Source organism: Felis catus, chromosome C2, assembly GCF_018350175.1.
Source record: "Felis catus isolate Fca126 chromosome C2, F.catus_Fca126_mat1.0, whole genome shotgun sequence".
Taxonomy (NCBI): Eukaryota; Metazoa; Chordata; class Mammalia; order Carnivora; family Felidae; genus Felis; species Felis catus.
In genome coordinates this window covers 152737454-152754124 of record NC_058376.1, presented here as the reverse complement: position 1 = coordinate 152754124, position 16671 = coordinate 152737454, and the positions used below count along the sequence as shown (strand labels likewise).

At 49.8% G+C, this 16671-nt stretch overlaps 1 protein-coding gene across 4 annotated transcripts in view; it reads left to right on the top strand.

The window, feature by feature from the left end:
* The window catches only part of ITGA9 (integrin subunit alpha 9), a 362074-nt gene that overhangs the window by 252687 nt on the left and 92716 nt on the right, over window positions 1–16671 (top strand). For all 4 annotated transcript variants that reach the window (XM_023260749.2, XM_023260752.2, XM_023260750.2 and 1 more), the window contains exons 19-20: window positions 10049–10135; window positions 13849–13928. In XM_023260749.2, the coding sequence (XP_023116517.2) occupies window positions 10049–10135; window positions 13849–13928 (167 nt within the window). The remainder of the gene's footprint in view (window positions 1–10048; window positions 10136–13848; window positions 13929–16671) is intronic.

Here is a 16671-nt window from a genome sequence, read left to right as displayed (position 1 = left end):
CTGGGAGCACCTCCTGGGAGGCACCAGGGGCCTGCTTATAAGAGGAGCGAAGGACAGCAGGGCTGCTCAGCAGACAATTATTAGATGAGAGGACGGACAAAAGAACGTGAGACGTAACAGAAAACACGCGTCTCTCGTACACAAGAATTATTCTGCAGGAGCTGTTTCCCATTTCAGACGAAATAAGAAACACTTGTTGAATGGATGGATGGGCTCCCTCGGGGACAGCAGAAGGCGGGCACCCACGTTGGCGCTGGCCTTGGTCTCTGGAGTTCGCCTCTCTTTGCCACTTCCTGGAGGGCATGGGGGCTCCAGTGTGTGAGGCTCCCGTTTGAGGCAGTGTGGGACCTATTGACAGGTGTTCTGTCCTCACGAGTTGGAACCCAGGGAAAGCACTTTTCCCCACCCCCCTTCAGTCTGGGTCTCAATCTCTTAACCTCCAAAAAGGCAGTGACTATCCTAGCCCTTGGGGTCTGTTTCAAAAGCTGGCATAGTACATGTGCTTCAGATGATGCCAAATCCACGTGTTCTGACCCTGCTTCTGCTCTAAGGAACCCCGCTCTGGAGGGTGGGGCCTTCCATCTGCATCTTGAACAATGATTGTAGTGTAATCTAACCTTTGAGGGTGTGTAACTCGAGTGCACGTTGGAACCCCCCCGGGGAGCTTGTTCAGCAAATGCTTGCCCGGGCTGTGTGCCGTGATTCAGTGGGTCTGCATCAGGGCTCCACCTGAGTCCTTTTTAGAAAGCTTCCCACGTTAGACATGGTCTTTCTAGCACTTGTCATACAAATTGGAGAGAAGTGCCCCCTCTGGTGGCCCACGGCCTCTTGGCCAGGAGCAGGATTTGAGAGCAGCCGTGAGCTGCTTTTCAGCCCTTCTGCCCCTCAGCTAGTTCTCTTGTGCAGTAAACAGCCTACACAACTGCGCATGATATCCCTGGCTCCAGCTGGTTCCAGTGCATCCTCACGTCAGAAACCAGTGAGGGGTGTTGGTTGGTAATAACCTTTGAAGGTTAAAAGGTTAAAAGCAAACAAAGGATTCACCCGGAGTAGCTTGTAGAACAGATTGGGGAATAGCCGAGAGCAGGGCATCCGCTAACAGAGGGCTTGTGCTGGTCTGGATGGGAGGACGTTAGAGCTGATGTGTAATGGCAGCAAAGAAAGAAAAAGGAGGGAGGGATCATTCTAAAAGAAGATGCCAGTTCTTTAAGGAGAGTCCTGAGGTGTGTCCAAAAGCAGCTAAGTGGACGCACCAACCAGATGGAAGAAACGAGTCAGCGGCTGGCCCCAGGGACGGGCCTTCCCCGGCCCATAGCATGCCCTGTGGAGAACAGTAGGCGGGGAGAGGGCCTCTCTGAGGCCCCGTCTCCTCATCTGTGGCCAAGGGGAGTGCATTAGCAGCTGTCTGTGTTCTAGGTGCACAGCTTACCGCACCAACTGCTTGTGGAGAGGGGAGAGGACGGGAGAGGTAATGGCCAAGTCCTTTCATATCCCCTCCACCCATCCTGGAGACCACCTTTGCCAGCTCCTCTGTAAGCTGAGGCTTGGCCTGTGTCCCTCTGCCCGCGGCGCTCTCGGCGACCGGTGTGTGCTATGCTCAAGCACCGAGGGGCTGGGAGTGCAGGACGGTCAGCGTTCCGGGGACAACTCAGACAAGGAGAGTCGGATGTTGAAGGGTAGACGCCCCGATTTCTCACCCGTCCGTGGCATTCCTGCCCTGGGGTCTCCTCCCAAATAGAGGACTTGCAGCCCAATCCTTGTCCCGGCGTCTGCTGTGGGGGGAACCTAGGTAAGGGACATGGGAATGGGCAGATCTCCAGCTCCAGAAGAGTGTGTCCTCACACACGCAGTAGCCCTCAAAGAACATCAGCCGTGTGCATGTTTTTCTGGAGGGTGCGGAGCATGAGGAAGGTGGTCTCCACTCTTGTTTCCTGAGCGGGTGGGCTCAGTGATGTAGAGCAGTGCTTCTCACATGGTCACGATCACCGAGGCTACCTGGAGATCGTGTTAACATACAGACTCTAATTCAGCAGGTCTGGGGTCCGACCTGAGAATCTGCATTTCTAACATGTTTCCCAAGTGTCGGTGGTGCTGCAGGGGCAGGGACCACACTTTGAGTAGCAAGGCCCTTCCTGGCACAGTCCTTTGAAAATGGGTTTCGAGTGGGCAGGAGTGTAAGCGGGTTTGTAGGTGGGGTAAAACTCTTCACTGTTAGTACATCTCTAACACCAAGATTCCTGGCCAGGATTTTAATAAGTACCCCTCAAACACTGAATTCCTACAAACACTTAATTCCTTTCTCATGCAAACACCACTCATACATTGTTTTTATGCCCCGATGTTAAATGCTTTCCTGCAGGTTCCGGAGAGGCCCTCACCTTATTGATTTTCCAGCCAACCTGTAGGGAAGAGGAAAAAAGAGTGAAAGAAAATCGAAATAATTTGATTTGTGAGATAGAATTCAACTTTGAATTCTTGGTTGATGAAGAATTTGCAAAATCTGGGGACTATTTTTTTTTTTTAATCTAAGAATAGAAAGCGTGTTTTTAAAAATCTAAGAAAGGACATTGCTTCTGTTTAACAGGAGGACAAAGTTCCTAGATGAAAGTCAAATCATTACGTCTTAAGGCTTAAAAGGCATGGCTTACTGATCTTTCTTTGCGGGCGTCTGGGTGGCTCAGTCGGTTGAGCGTCTGGCTTCAGCTCAGGTCATGATCTCACGGGCCCTGGGTTGGGGCCCCGCGTCGGGCTCTGTGCTGATGGCTCAGAGCCTGGAGCCTGCTTCCGATTCTGTGTCTCCCTCTCTCTCTGCCCCTCCCCTCCTCATGCTCTGTCTCTCTCTGTCTTTCAAAAATGAATGAACATTAAAAAAAAATTTTTTTTAATCTAAGACAAGACATTGCCTCTGTTTAACAGAAGGACAAAGTTCCTAGATGAACATCAACTCATGATGTCTTAAGCCTTAAAAGGCATGGCTTACTCACCTTTCTTTGCACTTTGGGCTTTTCAGTTAGAGCTGCCTGATTTCTTTTGATTTGTTTGTATTCTCAAGTTCATATCTCTGTGGTTCCAAAGGGAGCAACCCCCAGCACTGAGGGAGGTGTTTTTATTTGTGTGCACTTTGTGAAAATATAACGATTAGCTCTATATGGGGTTGATGTAATGTACCAAAGGGGGACATGTTACAGGAATAAGCTTATTCAACTCATTTCTAATTCATATTGGCTTTTAAAATGTAATATTTTTACTCATTTTAAAGCTTTCAAAGCACTATTTTCTAAGGGCCAAGAGGACTGTTGGGAAGAAGACGCCTGGCTCCACTTGGATCAGATAATTGCTCCTCCCTCCCGTGACCGTGACCAACCGACCTACCTACCACTGACATCCCCCTGCCTGTGACTGGCTCAGAGTTGCTTAAAGTGCACTCACCAAATTCCTCACCAAATTCTAGGACTTCACGTCAGAGGGGAATTTTGCATTAACAGCTACACGGTTCGTCCGTCTCAAACATTTGTCCCGACAGTAGTTCCTGCTTGCTTCACTTTTTTACGCGTGAAAAGAACAAACCCAGCATGGTCTGCGCCCTGGCTGCCCAACGGGGTTTTGACAAAATTTGAGAAAGGCACTCGTTTTGTAGCGCTTGCTTTACCCCGTTGCTCCCAACGCCCCGTGTGTGTGGGTGATCATCTCTGGTGCCCTGGGCTGCTCAGCTGCCGGCTCCCGCCTGGCAGGAGGTCTGTAACCACGGACCCGGCCTTGCCAGGCCATCAGCCATATTTGGCATCGTAACATATGTGCCAGGTTCGCCGGGTTGTGCTCCCCGCCTTTAGGCTTGGTTTCTATGGATTCTTCGGGGGAGGGGGAAAGGGGGGCCTTGTCCGTTCCTTGTTTGGCTTTCCGCACCCAGGCCCCTTCGGATCCATTCTTACGGTGCCAGCTAGGAACGCCTGGGCAAGCGATGTCACTGCTTGGCATTCCAGTTTCCTCCTTGTAAGATGGCATCAGAGGGGAAGCTACCACACAGAGGAGCCACTTGGCACGTAGTAAGCCATTACTGAGTAGGGGCCATCTGTGGATTCCATGATTACAGCCATCGGCACCAGCAGAGTCCTATAAGGCAGGTGTTTTGCCTTCCTTTGACAGGTGAGGAAACAGAAGCTTAAGGAAAGGATGGTTAATTTCCCTGAGGACACATAGCTGTTGCAGACCTGAGCCAGTAATTAAAGTTGGGACGCTAACTTGTGCACTTTCTATGCCGTAAGCCCATGTGGTTTTCTTCTTGGGTAGGAATTTCATGGGCCCCGTCCCAAAGGATTCCCTTCTGGGAATAGGACTGTTTTTTCTGGTGAGGCTCAGGCTGACTCATGGTCAAATGGGGCCAATAAAGTATTTCCTGGGAATAAACTCTCTTTATGTTAACGCAGTTGGCCAACTTATTGGGAACCCCCGCTCACCTCTGAGCCCTCGGTTGGTTAGGGAATTGGGGATAAAGTGCTTCTGAAATTTACCCGAATTCTGTATTAGCTGAGTTAACATGGAGGTCTCTCTCACCAGCTCACAAGGATCACACCTCAAGTGCCTAGAAGGAATGGGGAGCGGGTGCCTGGGTAGCTCAGTGGGTTCAGTGTCTGACTCCATCTCATGTCTTGATCTCAGGGTTGTCTGTTCAAGCCCTGCGTTGGAGTCCCCACTGGGCATGAAGCCTACTTAAAAAAAAAAAAAACGTGGGAGGAGGAGAACTTAGATGAACACTAAATTGCTAGACTGGCAGCCAGACATGGGGACATGAGTGTCACCTTCAGTTGGACAGACACATGAGGAAGCTAGAAAAATGAGAAGTCAAATTTCAAACTTTTGCGGGTGCCTAGCCCTTGCCCGGACCCTGCAGATACGCTGCTCGCAAAGAGCACTGTGTTGGTAGTCAAATAAAGCACACTCCAGAAGGAAATGAGATGGCGTGTGATTGGGAGGAAGGAGTCCAAGGAGGCTCCCTAACCTCATTGTCTGATTCTTCTTGCCAACCACCGCACGTTACAAACAGGACTGGGGCTTGACTCCACCGGCCAAGCTCCCGGGCCTGGGACAGCTGAGGTATGTCTGGAAGAAAGGGGGACTTTGCCAAGGCAAGCATCGCCCCTGCCAGGCAGACCAGCAAATGAACTTCTTCTTGCAGTCCCTCCATCCGAATCCTCGACCATCCAAGGCCCATTCATTTAATAAATGCAAACTCAGGAGCCCCTAAGTGCCAGGCACGGTGCCAGGCATCGAGGATACAGAGGCAAATGTGCGTAAACCAAGTATGCTTTTCGTCACGTGTTCTAGAAAATGTTCATTGATGTTTTCCTGATCCTGAGAGTGAAATGCGTGTCGGTTACAAAAAAAAATTAATTTAAATTGAATCACTTAATCTCCAGGGAGAAGCCCCGATAGCATTTTATGGTATTGGATATTCTTGTTAGCCAAGGAAAAGTGGGACTGGGAAAAAGGCCAGTTATGTGAATCTTCTTAGAATAAGATCCAAAATTTCAGAGTAAAAAACTTTTTTCAGACTTGATTGGGTGTTTACTTGAAAAGTAAACTAGGGGTGCCTGGGTGGCTCAGTTGGTTAAGCGTCTGACTTCCACTCAGGTCATGATCTCACGGTTTGTGAGTTCAAGACCCATGTGGGGCTCTGTGCTGACAGCTTGGAGCCTGGAGCCTGCTTTGGATTCTGTCTGTCTGTCTGTCTGTCTGTCTCTCTCTCTCTCTGCCTTCCCCCACTGGTGCTCTGTGTCTCTCTCAAAAATAAATAAAACATTTTAAAATATTTTGTTAAAAGAAGAAGAAAACTAAAAATTATGGAAATAAGTTTATATTATCCTACATTTAACAGCCCTTGTCGCACTGGAATTATAATGTCAAGGATATCTTAGACCCAGGGCAAAAGCTTATTTGCTTTATTAGCATCTTTGAAATAACATGTTAATTTTGGAGACGAAGAAATTGAGTGCTAGATAGGCAGGTTTTGGGTGTGAATATTCCTATTATATCATAAGGTAATATTCTTTGTTTCAGATTTTGCCTTTTTTTTTTTTTAGGACAATCACAAAAGGGTCATTTTACAAGAGTGTATTTTTTCCAGGCACTTCTCTTGATCTTTTTTATTTAAATCCATATCTTTGGAAGCATCTTAAAGTGTTGTCATCCAGGGATAATTATCAGTTAACCAAGCTAAACTCAGCCAGATCGAGATTTATCAGTGGCTTTCGGTGGTTTGAGCAGTTTTCCAACATCACTTTCATTGATTTCATGAAAGCCTGCTTTTTTTTTTTTTGCAGCAAGGGCTTCGTTTCCCTCCGCAGTAAATTTGTACCGTATTTGAATTGGGTCATCAGATGTCTACACTGTCTGGCAATCAGGGACAAAGGGAGATAGTTTGTTCACTGGTCCGTGTTCCCAGTCAGCTGAGAGCTGGTCATCATAAGTCTTGCGACAGTGACAAAGTTGTGTTTTCTAACCTAAAGTCAGGGTAAGCAACGATTGGGACATGGGGAACAGAGGAGCTAAGGAGACACCTGGTCCACCTACCTCCTGGCGGTACGGTACCAAGAGCCGGGCAGAAGTGATGAGCAACCCCCAGTAGATCACTATTTTGAAACTTCACTGGGTCTCTCTGTGTCTACAAGGTGCCTGCCCCTGCCAAGGGGGCCAACGGCTCCATAATAAGCCTGTTTTTCAGTTCTGTGCTGGGCATAACGTGAAGCCAGAACAAGGAGGACGCGATGCTGCTTTGGGGGAAATTGTTCCCCTGGCTGGGTGGGGCTACACAGATTTTCTTTTTTTATTTAAAAAAAAAATTTTTTTTCAACGTTTTTTATTTGTTTTTGGGACAGAGAGAGACAGAGCATGAACAGGGGAGGGGCAGAGAGAGAGGGAGACAGAATCAGAAACAGGCTCCAGGCTCTGAGCCATCAGCCCAGAGCCTGACGCGGGGCTCGAACTCACAGACCACGAGATCGTGACCTGGCTGAAGTCGGACGCTTAACCGACTGTGCCACCCAGGCGCCCCAGGGCTACACAGATTTTATTCACTGCAGATAAGAAAGCTGTCTCTTGGTGAGTGTGGATTTAAACGTGACCAATTAGCATTGTAGGTTCCCCTTGCATTCCCTTTCCTCACCTGAGACCAAACGCCCCGTACTTTCCAGTGACTCCCAGTGCCAGGAGCCTCAGCTCTACAGAGTATTGTGTGAGGTCAGGTTCACCAGAAGCAGAACCCGAGCCGGGTGTTTCCGTGCAAGCGATTTATTAGGGAAATGCTCTGGAAAGAAGCGGAATGAATGGAGCAGAGGAAGGAACCAAACGGATGTGCTGTCAGCTGGAGGCTGCTTCAACCTAATCCCACCGGAACCCGAGTTGCACAGCAGAGCTGGTCTCACCTGGAGGCAGAGGGATGGCCTTTTGCACCCATGCCAATCACAGGCTGCAGAATCCTTGCGGGGAAGGGCGCTGTAAGCCCCCGGGCGAAGCAGCTCCCATTCAGCCGGGAGCTGATTGAACCCACGTAGTAAAGGGGTCCTCGGGCAAGCACCCACACCATCCATACAAGGAGTCACGGTGTTTGCGTACTTCACAACTGTCGTAGGAGAGCGGGGTATGGAAATAAATGACCCCAGCAGGGCCGTATTGGTGCTGACAGGCAGCAGAAGGGTGATGCATGATATCCTTTCCTGTAGCACCACCAGGAGCTCATGAGTCATGAATCATACACTGAGCGCTCTGAATCCCAGAGGTCTGTGGTGTTTGCTCTTTCTGCTTGGCCCCACCAAAATCCAACCAGAATTTTATAATCTCTAGTAGACTGAGTAGAGTGACAGAAAGAGTTAGACTGATGCAAGAAATGCTGGCTTCAGTGTTATTTTCTAGCATTTTGGAATTAACAAAAAGAAATAGATTCAGCAGCTCTTGAATAATCAATCAAAAGCAATCTTAGGCCAAGGCCAAGAAAACCAAGGGCTTCTCAAGTACCAGAGCAAGTTTTTGAAGCCGCAGTCATTCCTGCACACTCACGCAAAAACTAAAAAGGTCTTTGGGGCAATAAATCTTTATTTCGAGAACAGGTAGACCTTTGACTTGAATTGAAAACCTCTCTCCTGGAGGCGTCTGGGTGGCTCAGTTGGTTAAGCATCCAGCTCTTGATCTCGGCTCAGGTCATGATCTCATGGTTCGTGGGATTGAACACCACGTCAGGCTCTGTGCTGATATTGCAGAGCCTACTTGGGATTCTCTCTGTCTCTGCCCCTGCTACACACACTCATATGCTCTCCTGCCCACGTGTGTGTGCTGTCTCTTACTTTCTCTCACCCTCTCAAGTTGAAGGAAGGGAGGGAGGGAGAAAGAAGGGAAGGAAGGAAGGAAGGAAGGAAGGAAGGAAGGAAGGAAGGAAGACCTCTTTCCTTCTTTGAAAGGGATTTCTAGTGGGGTATTGAACTTCACAAAGGGAGTTTGGAACTAGGTTGAATAATTGTGTAATTTATATACATGCTGGGATGCTCTTGAGAGTAATTATACCCATGACAGGTATGAACGGGAACTGTGCCAGGGAAACTGAGAGTCAGCGTCACCTAGGCTTGGGCTCGCTGCCTCTGATGCCCACAGGCTGATTAGCTAGGATTTCAAGGAGCTTCTCCTTGGGCCAATGTGGACTCTGCTTCTGCAGGGAGGAGCATGAGGAAGGGGATGGTGACAAAGCCACCACAGTGAATCATTAGGACCAATCTTTGGCATATGCAGGTCTCGAGACAGCATTTGAGAAACTATTCTCTGGTTTCCTTATCGAAATTGCCAACACATACCCCCAGGCTCCAAGAGCAGCCCCTCACTCTGACGTGTAAATGTCGATTTCTCTGCTGGGAGGTCTCTTCTTTCTAAGCTATGAGCCCTTCAAGGACAGGACTGACATCTTTCAGACCTGTGCCCTTCACACTGACCATGGTAGGTGATAGGCTGACTCAGCTAACCCAACAGATGCTCAGGGTCTGTTCTGAATCCTGTGCCATTTCCACACTCTGGGTGTGAACTTAGCACCCGTGAGTATTTGGTGCCAAGATGCACGAAGTAAGCCTTGGAAGCAGGACTGAGAGAGTGTTCCTGATAGTGGGGACAACTTAAAGAGAGGTGTAGAATAGTAAAGGGTGTTCGTAGAATAGTAATGTGTATGCTTATTCCCTCTAGAAAATCAGAGCTGTGGAATGGAGAAGGAGACAGGCTTTAGAGTGCACCAAGAAGGCACATGACCTCATTGAACTCTGGTGTCCTGGCCTCTAGACACACAGCAAGTGCTGGTTCTGTGCCTTTGCCTTCTCCAGAATCTGCAACATACCGTCTCCCCTTGGAAGTCTTGATTTGGCTTCAGTAACTTGGATCCTGCGGGTTCTGAAGAGCCTCCTGGCTTCCCTGTGTTGTAGACACAGGTGGAAAGACAGCAGCTCGCCACGACCCCTCTCCTGGCTTTCTCGGGCCACCGTGTGTAGGGTCCAGCCCTGGTGGGCTACACAAGGAAACTTCTCCTTGCCCTTGTACCTGGGCAGGCTTGCAGGGGCCCTGCTCAGCCCTCACACACCTCCTTGGTGTGTGTTTTCCTTAGAGTCTGTCTTTCCAAAACTAGCAAGACCTTGAAAGGCAGGATTCGAGTGTGGGCTTAGGAGAAAGCGTCCAGAAAGCGTCCTGTTGTCTTTAAGCCAAACCTTTGGAGACATCCAGCTCACGCGTGGCTGGTTCAGTTTACCAGGAGAGCACCGGGGTTCAGAGCCGAAACGTTAGTTAAGAATGTCCTGGGTACCTGCTTCCCTTCCCAGGGGGACCATAGGTAGGGTGGGCCACCAGAGGAGGGGTAAGGGACTGGGCCTGGTCCCAGGTTCCCCTCCCACCGGAGCCAGCAGTGACTGTTGTCTGGGAACTGCCCCAAAGAAGGACCGTGTTTGCTAAAGTCTCGATCTGCCTCTCGGAGGCCACTTGCACATATCTGTCCACACAGCCAGCCCATCCGTTGGTGCTTTTTCTCTTTCAGGAGGAAATGGGCATTTCCTGTGAACTGCTGGAATCAGACTTCCTCAAATGCAGCGTGGGATTTCCTTTCATGAGGTCCAAGTCAAAGGTAAGGGGCAGATACAGGGCACTTCCTTCACAGAGGCCCCCAGCCCTTCCCATCAGCCACCTGCCCGGTCAGGTGCACCCCCACCCTCAGTCTTCCTCCACAACCCTGCCCTGGGCAGTGGCGCCCCAGGGGCCCTGGACGCATGTTCCCCTTTGATCCACGTGACGTACCCTGAATGTGAGAGACGTACCATGGCCTTGGGACTTGGGCAAGCCCCGTCTGGTTGGCCTTCTTGAAAATCTTTCTCTGGGACATTCCATGCCACTGTGAGAGAGACAACATAGGAGAAACATGGTCTGGGCTAGTGACCTACCATTCTGTCACTCCCCTGAGTACTCAAAATTTTCTGAAGAGACCTCATAAAATTCTTAAAACATAAATACTGGTATTGCGTTTTGTTTTTTTAAAGTGAAAGAAATTAGAGTCACTTTGGCATTTGCAAGAACCCAAATTTTCTGAGCTTAAATAATGTGGTCATGGTCCAGTATATTCAAACATTCATGGAACATTCTGGTATATGCCAGCCTTATAAGAATATGCAAAGATATGTAGAAGATGTGATTTTTGGAAGCAAAACTAGGATCTAAAAGATCAGGTCTGCCTTTTGAAATGAAAGCTATTTTTTTCCTGCTATGATTTGAAGGAAATTTCACATTCCTTTGCCGAACATCCCCCCCCACCCCAAAAAATGAAAATTTAATCCTCCCCTCCCCTCCCCCTTGTCATAGAATCAAATTGTTTTAATCTCCAAGGCATTTTGGTCCCAGTACCTGGTAGCTGTTTTGCAAACCATTTGTGAGAATATTCTAGTGAGAAGAAGGTTTGCTTATTTCCCAGCAAATCGCTCAGACCCTTCAGTCTCATTGAATACGTCTGCTCCAAACTACAGTGGCTCTTACATCTGTGATTTCTAACCCCTCTCCTGCTCTGTTGCTCATTCTGTCCACAATCATCCCAGGAGAAGGGATGATGTAGCTTCCCCTAGAAAACGAGTTACAGGGGCACCTGGGTGGCTCAGTCAGTTGGGCGTCCGACTTCAGCTCAGGTCATGATCTCACAGCTCGTGAGTTCAAGCCCCGCGTGGGGCTCTGTGCTGACAGCTCAGAGCCTGGAGCCCGCTTCGGATTCTGTATCTCCCTCTCTCTCTCTACCCTCCTCTGCTCATGCTCTGTCTCTCTGTCTCGAAAATAAACATTAAAAAAAAAAAAAAAGAAAACAAGTTACAAATAGCTGGCCGGACCCTGGCCACATCCCCTTAGACTCCAGGTAGGGTGAGGAGAAGGAGGAACACCCTGAACCCTGGACATGATTGCCCTGTGGAAACATACATGGCACCTCCACACACGAATTTAATTGAAATCTTTTCAGCAACAGAAAATAGACTTAATTGAAAAAACAGTAGCAGTTGCCATTTCATTGTCAAATCCAGCCTGTATCCCAAATCAAACCTAAGGTGTGTCTGGCTAATTTTAGTTTAAAGATTACGTTAAGAGGAAAATGTTATCACTTCCATGTACGGATCCAGGATCGCTTACCATAAAGAGAGGGTATGTAGTCATAAAAATGAATATAGTGAAAACAAAGCCACATTGAATTCGGAAGCATTCAATTTTGTCAAAATTCATTAACTCTCAAAATAGTCATGGGAACCGACAGAAGTATGAACGTTGGAAAGTTGGATTTTTTCCCAGCTTGGTAATGCCGCTACCTTCCTCCCACATACAGAGGCTGAAACCATAGCGACCCTAAACCTGGAGACAGGAGGTCTAGGGGTGAGTCCCTGGAGAAGGCCCAAGAAATGACACAGCGGGGACAGGAACTGCCTCTCTCCGTGCCCACCTTGCCCTCCCCTGTGCCTGAGACCCTGTGGCTCATCAGGCTGCAGACCACCTGCAGAGCCTCGTGATAGCACCGTCAGCTTGCTTTGTAGGCCACGCGTTTCCGTCGGTCATGACCAGCCCGCCCAGCCTCCAGCCTTCCGTTCTCCCAGGCCCCCGTCTCTGGTTTTGGCTTCTGACCTCACCTGGGTCTTTAGTGTGTTTAATTCCGATCTCCTGCCAGTTCTGACCCTGTGCTGGGACAAGACCCTTGACTTTCCCTTCCTTTGTGTCCTCCAGCTCTGCTTCCCATCCCGTCTCCATGCCCCACCCTCCCTGGAAACTAACAACCCCTGCTGTAGCAGAAATTTCCATCCAGAGAGGGATGTCCAGTATACATTGTATTTGATGGTCCAACGTCCGTTACTTTCAGGTAGCATTCAGGGCAGTTGAGTCCAGTGTTGCAAAGTTAGACCAGTGCCTAGCATTAGTCATAAAGGAACCCAAATATTTACATATTAAATAATCAGAGACTCTCAGAGCTTGGTGGAATTTAAGAATCATTTTGTCCAGGGGCACCTGGGTGGCTCAGTTGGTTAAACATCCGACTTTGGCTTGGGTCATGATCTCACGGTCCATGAGTTCGAGCCCCGCCTTGGGCTCTGTGCTGACAGCTCAGAGCCTGGGGCCTGCTTCAGATTCTGTGTCTCCCCCCGCCGCCCTGCCCCTCCCCTGCTTGCACTCTGTCTTTCCCTCCCTCCCTCCCTCCCTCCCTCTCAAAAATAAACATTAAAAAAAAAAAAATCACTTTGTCCAACCTCTTCTTTTTGTTGAAATGCAAAGAGGTTGAATGTCTTGGCTAAGATCACATAGTTTGTGGTGGAGCCTGGTTTTATAACCCTTACCCAGAGGCCCCTCCCACATTCCCACAAATGCCCAGTATGTACCTGGTGAAAACCATTTGTTCAGGGCGGTCTGCCCCCAGTCACAGGATGCTCACCCCTGGGAGTACCTGAGACGATTGTAGGTCCCGAGATTATTTTAGGCAGAACAGGGCCATTGCACTCAAGGACATTGACTCTCAGTGAGACAGGCATTACCTGTTCAACACCCTTTCTCCCTAATCGTATGCAGGAGAAGGTCTCTGATAGTGCTGGCCTGTGTTTCACACCTCCCTGTCACTTGTTAATCTCCCTCTCACCAAAATAGAGTGGACCTTCCAGCTCAGGGCCTTCAGCAGGCAACAGAATGCTTTGTTTTCATTTATTTTTATGACAGTCTTCTCTTAATGGTAAGGGACCCTGGTTCCCATCTGTGATCAGGAATAGAAATTTTCCTGTCTTTAGGGACCCCTAGGTGGCTCAGTCGGTTAAGCATCTGACTCTCGATTTCAGCTCAGGTCATGAGATCAACCCCTGCATTGGGCTCCTTGCTAACAACACGGAGCCTGCTTGGGTCTCTCTCTCTGTCTCTCTCTGTCCCCCCCTACTCTCTCTCTCTCAAAATAAATAAACTTAAAAAAAAGTCTTTAAACAAAAAGAGTAAGCAGGGAAAGTACAAAGTAAATGACACAGGTGATACGATATGCAGATGTTGCAGACTTTAGGAAGATGGTGTGTGAGTGATATTTAGAAAGGTGCCTGGTTTAAAGGACAAGCCTGTCACTTCCTAGGGAACCCCAGCTGCTGAAAAGGACAGCGTGCCTCTCACCAGAGCACCCTCCGGGCTTGGCTTTACTGCTAAAGCTGTATCTCTGGCCTGGCAATCGGAAAGATACACGTGAAAAATAAAGCTTGTCATGCAAGTGGGCTTCCAGAGGTCATAAACCGCAGAAGCCTGTAGCGGTTAGGTTCAGAATGCCTGCTAATGCCAGGTGTCACTTTCTTTCCCCCCTAGTATGAATTCAGCGTGATCTTTGACACCAGCCACGTGTCTGGGGAAGAGGAAGTTCTTAGCTTCATCGTTACCGCTCAGAGGTAAGGGGGATTTCATTTTTTTTTTCAAAGATAACAGAGTTATGCACATGGGAGAGGACATGGCCAGGTCATGCTTTGATGAGGCTCAGGACGCTGAGGAGGAAGAAACAGTTCAGCAATGAAGCCCCAGGCCGCGGGGTGGAACCACATCTCTCAGGGGTGGCGCTTGTCTAGCTCTGCTTATGCGGCTACCGGGCCAGACGGAGCTCGGAGTGTCTGGGGATCATCCAGTCGGAGCTGATGATTTTTACAGCCAAGGAGAGACAGACCGGGAGAGGTGAGGATTGTGAGCCAAGCTCACGTGGCGAATTCGTTCACAAACTTCCCCCGTGGGTTGTCGGACGGAGTCAGCTCTTTCTCACGAGCACACCGTTGCATTCCCTGACGTGGGGAGAGGGCCCTGCAGTCGGAGGGCCTGGCCGAGCCCATGGTCAGAGGCCCCGAGACCTACTCCGCAAGAGAGAGCTTGTCCTGGAAAACCTGTGGGCCGATAGTGAGGGCGGGGGATGATGCGGGGCAGCTCCTGCCCTCCGCAGGGAGCTCCCGCCCCTCCCTCTGCAATGTATCCTCGAGCCCCAAGGGCCTTGGGGGTTGTCAGCTGCCTCCACAAGCCAGGACCCATGCGCACCTTGAAGCGCCATCGGGGTAGCGGTCGGCTGACAGCTGGGATGGACGGAGAGGTATTTAGGTGGGTGAATAGGGAAAAAAAAAAAAAAGCTTCGATTGAGCTGTAGGGTGGACACCCAAGCCTATACCTTTGTGATTTGAATTTTCTTTTTCTGGAAATGATTTTTTAAACTCACCGGAAATGTTGCCAAGTGTAATTCAAGGAACTCCCACATAGCCTTTGCACGGCATCACCCGGTGGCCACACTTTGCTCCATTTGCTTTCTCATTCTCTGTGTGTTTTTTTTTTTCTTAATCATCTGGAAGTAAGTTGCAGAAATCATGCCTCCCTCCCATAAGTACCTCAGGGTGCACGTCCTAAGAAGGAAGCCATTCTCTTAAATAACCACATAGAGTTAGCAAATTCAGGAAATTTGACTGCTGATACAATGCTGTTATCTACAGTCTGTGTTCCAGTTGTCCCAGTCGTCCCAGTGACTCTTCAGTCACTTTTCACTGGTCCACAGTCCGGTCAAGGATCACGCATTGTGTTCAGTTATCATGTCTTATCTATAGTTGCCTTAACCTCCAAACAAACTTTCATGCCACGAGTCCTAAGTCCATCCTGGAGGTGATCTGGAGATCTGAACCAAACACCCTGAAGGCCAAGGTCAGGCAAGGACCACTGAAAAAGGTGAGAAAACAAAACGAAGAACGTGCATGATTAATAGAGGCCAGGAAGTCAGAAGGCCAGGCACCGAGTGAGCGGTCAAGGACCGAAAGTCAACCAGGGAAAGATGCTCTGTGGCGTCACAAGGCTATTGGCACAGGGTTCAGACCTGAAAATCCGCAGGATCTGGGGTGCAGAGGGAGGCAGTGAGCTCAGCTTCATGAAACTAACCCAAGCCTTCCTATGAGGAGAATGCCCTCAGGAGCTGAGAATGACAATTCTAGAGAGTGACATGTCCTGGACTCTTCAAATGAGCCCCGTTGGGGCCAGCTCAGGGGCGACGTGCCGCACGGGATAACAGGCACCGGCTCAGCCACGTCTCCGGCCCCCAGATACAGCAAGAGGCACGCTTGGGACCATCTGCCCACCCCCCGTGCACGATCGCCAAGTGGCTGTCATGGGCAAAGGACCGAACTGGGGCTGAGAGGGATCCTGGATGAGTGAGGGGGAGTCTTGCATCCCAAACCGTCTCAAGAAGGCTCCAGTCTGGAGTTGGAGGCAGACGCGCAGCTTCCTACAGGGGAGGAGAGAGGAACTAGCGAGGGCAGGCACGCTTCGCCCCTTCAGTCTGCAAATGTCCGAGCACTTCCCACAAGCCAGTGTGCTGCGTAAGACACTGACACAGCCCCTCCTCTTGGGGAACCAGTGGGCTGGTAGCAGGGGCACAGGTAATGAGCAAATGACTGCGTAACATCAGCGAGAGACCAGGAGACAGCGGGATTCATCCAGCAAGCGGGACGCATTCGCCGGCAGTCCTAAAGCATCTTCTTTCTGTCCTGTACTCTCTTTAAGCCCACTGGGGGGGGGGGGGGGGGGTTGGTTCTTTCGTTGTCCTAGGAGGGGGTCCAGGACAGTCCTGTGTATTCTGAGGTCTCAGTCACTTCAAGCCTCACAGCAGATTCACAAACCTGTGATTAAGGTGTCCCTTGAAATAATCAAAATTTGATTTAAAGTGAAGGCTCTCGCCCCTTAGGGTGGGCGGCAAGTGGCAGAAGGGAAACCTAACCTGCCTCTCTCTCTCTCTCTCTCTCTCTCTCTCTCTCTCTCTCTCTTTCTCTCTCTGTCTCTTGTCTCTGTCTCTCTCGGGAATGGTCTTGCTTTCCTCCAGGGATGCTGCTCCTGCCCCCTCTTTCCCTGGGAGAGTTCCTGAGCCCCCCAGGCTCGCAGCAGGGCTTGTGGGAGGTGTGTCTGAAGCAGGAAAGGTGCCCGTCCCTTAACAGGTGCCGGTGTCTGCACTCCCCCGGCCGCAGGGGTGTTTGCAAGCTAACTCTGGCCTTTGCACAGCCAGCCCCCTGCTCCGGGTTCTCAGCTGCCCTCCCTCCTCATATCCTCCAACCTCAGCCTGTCCACAGCCAGAGACCCGTTCAGCTGAGGCTACCCTCAGGGACGGGACCAAAGGGGACCCCA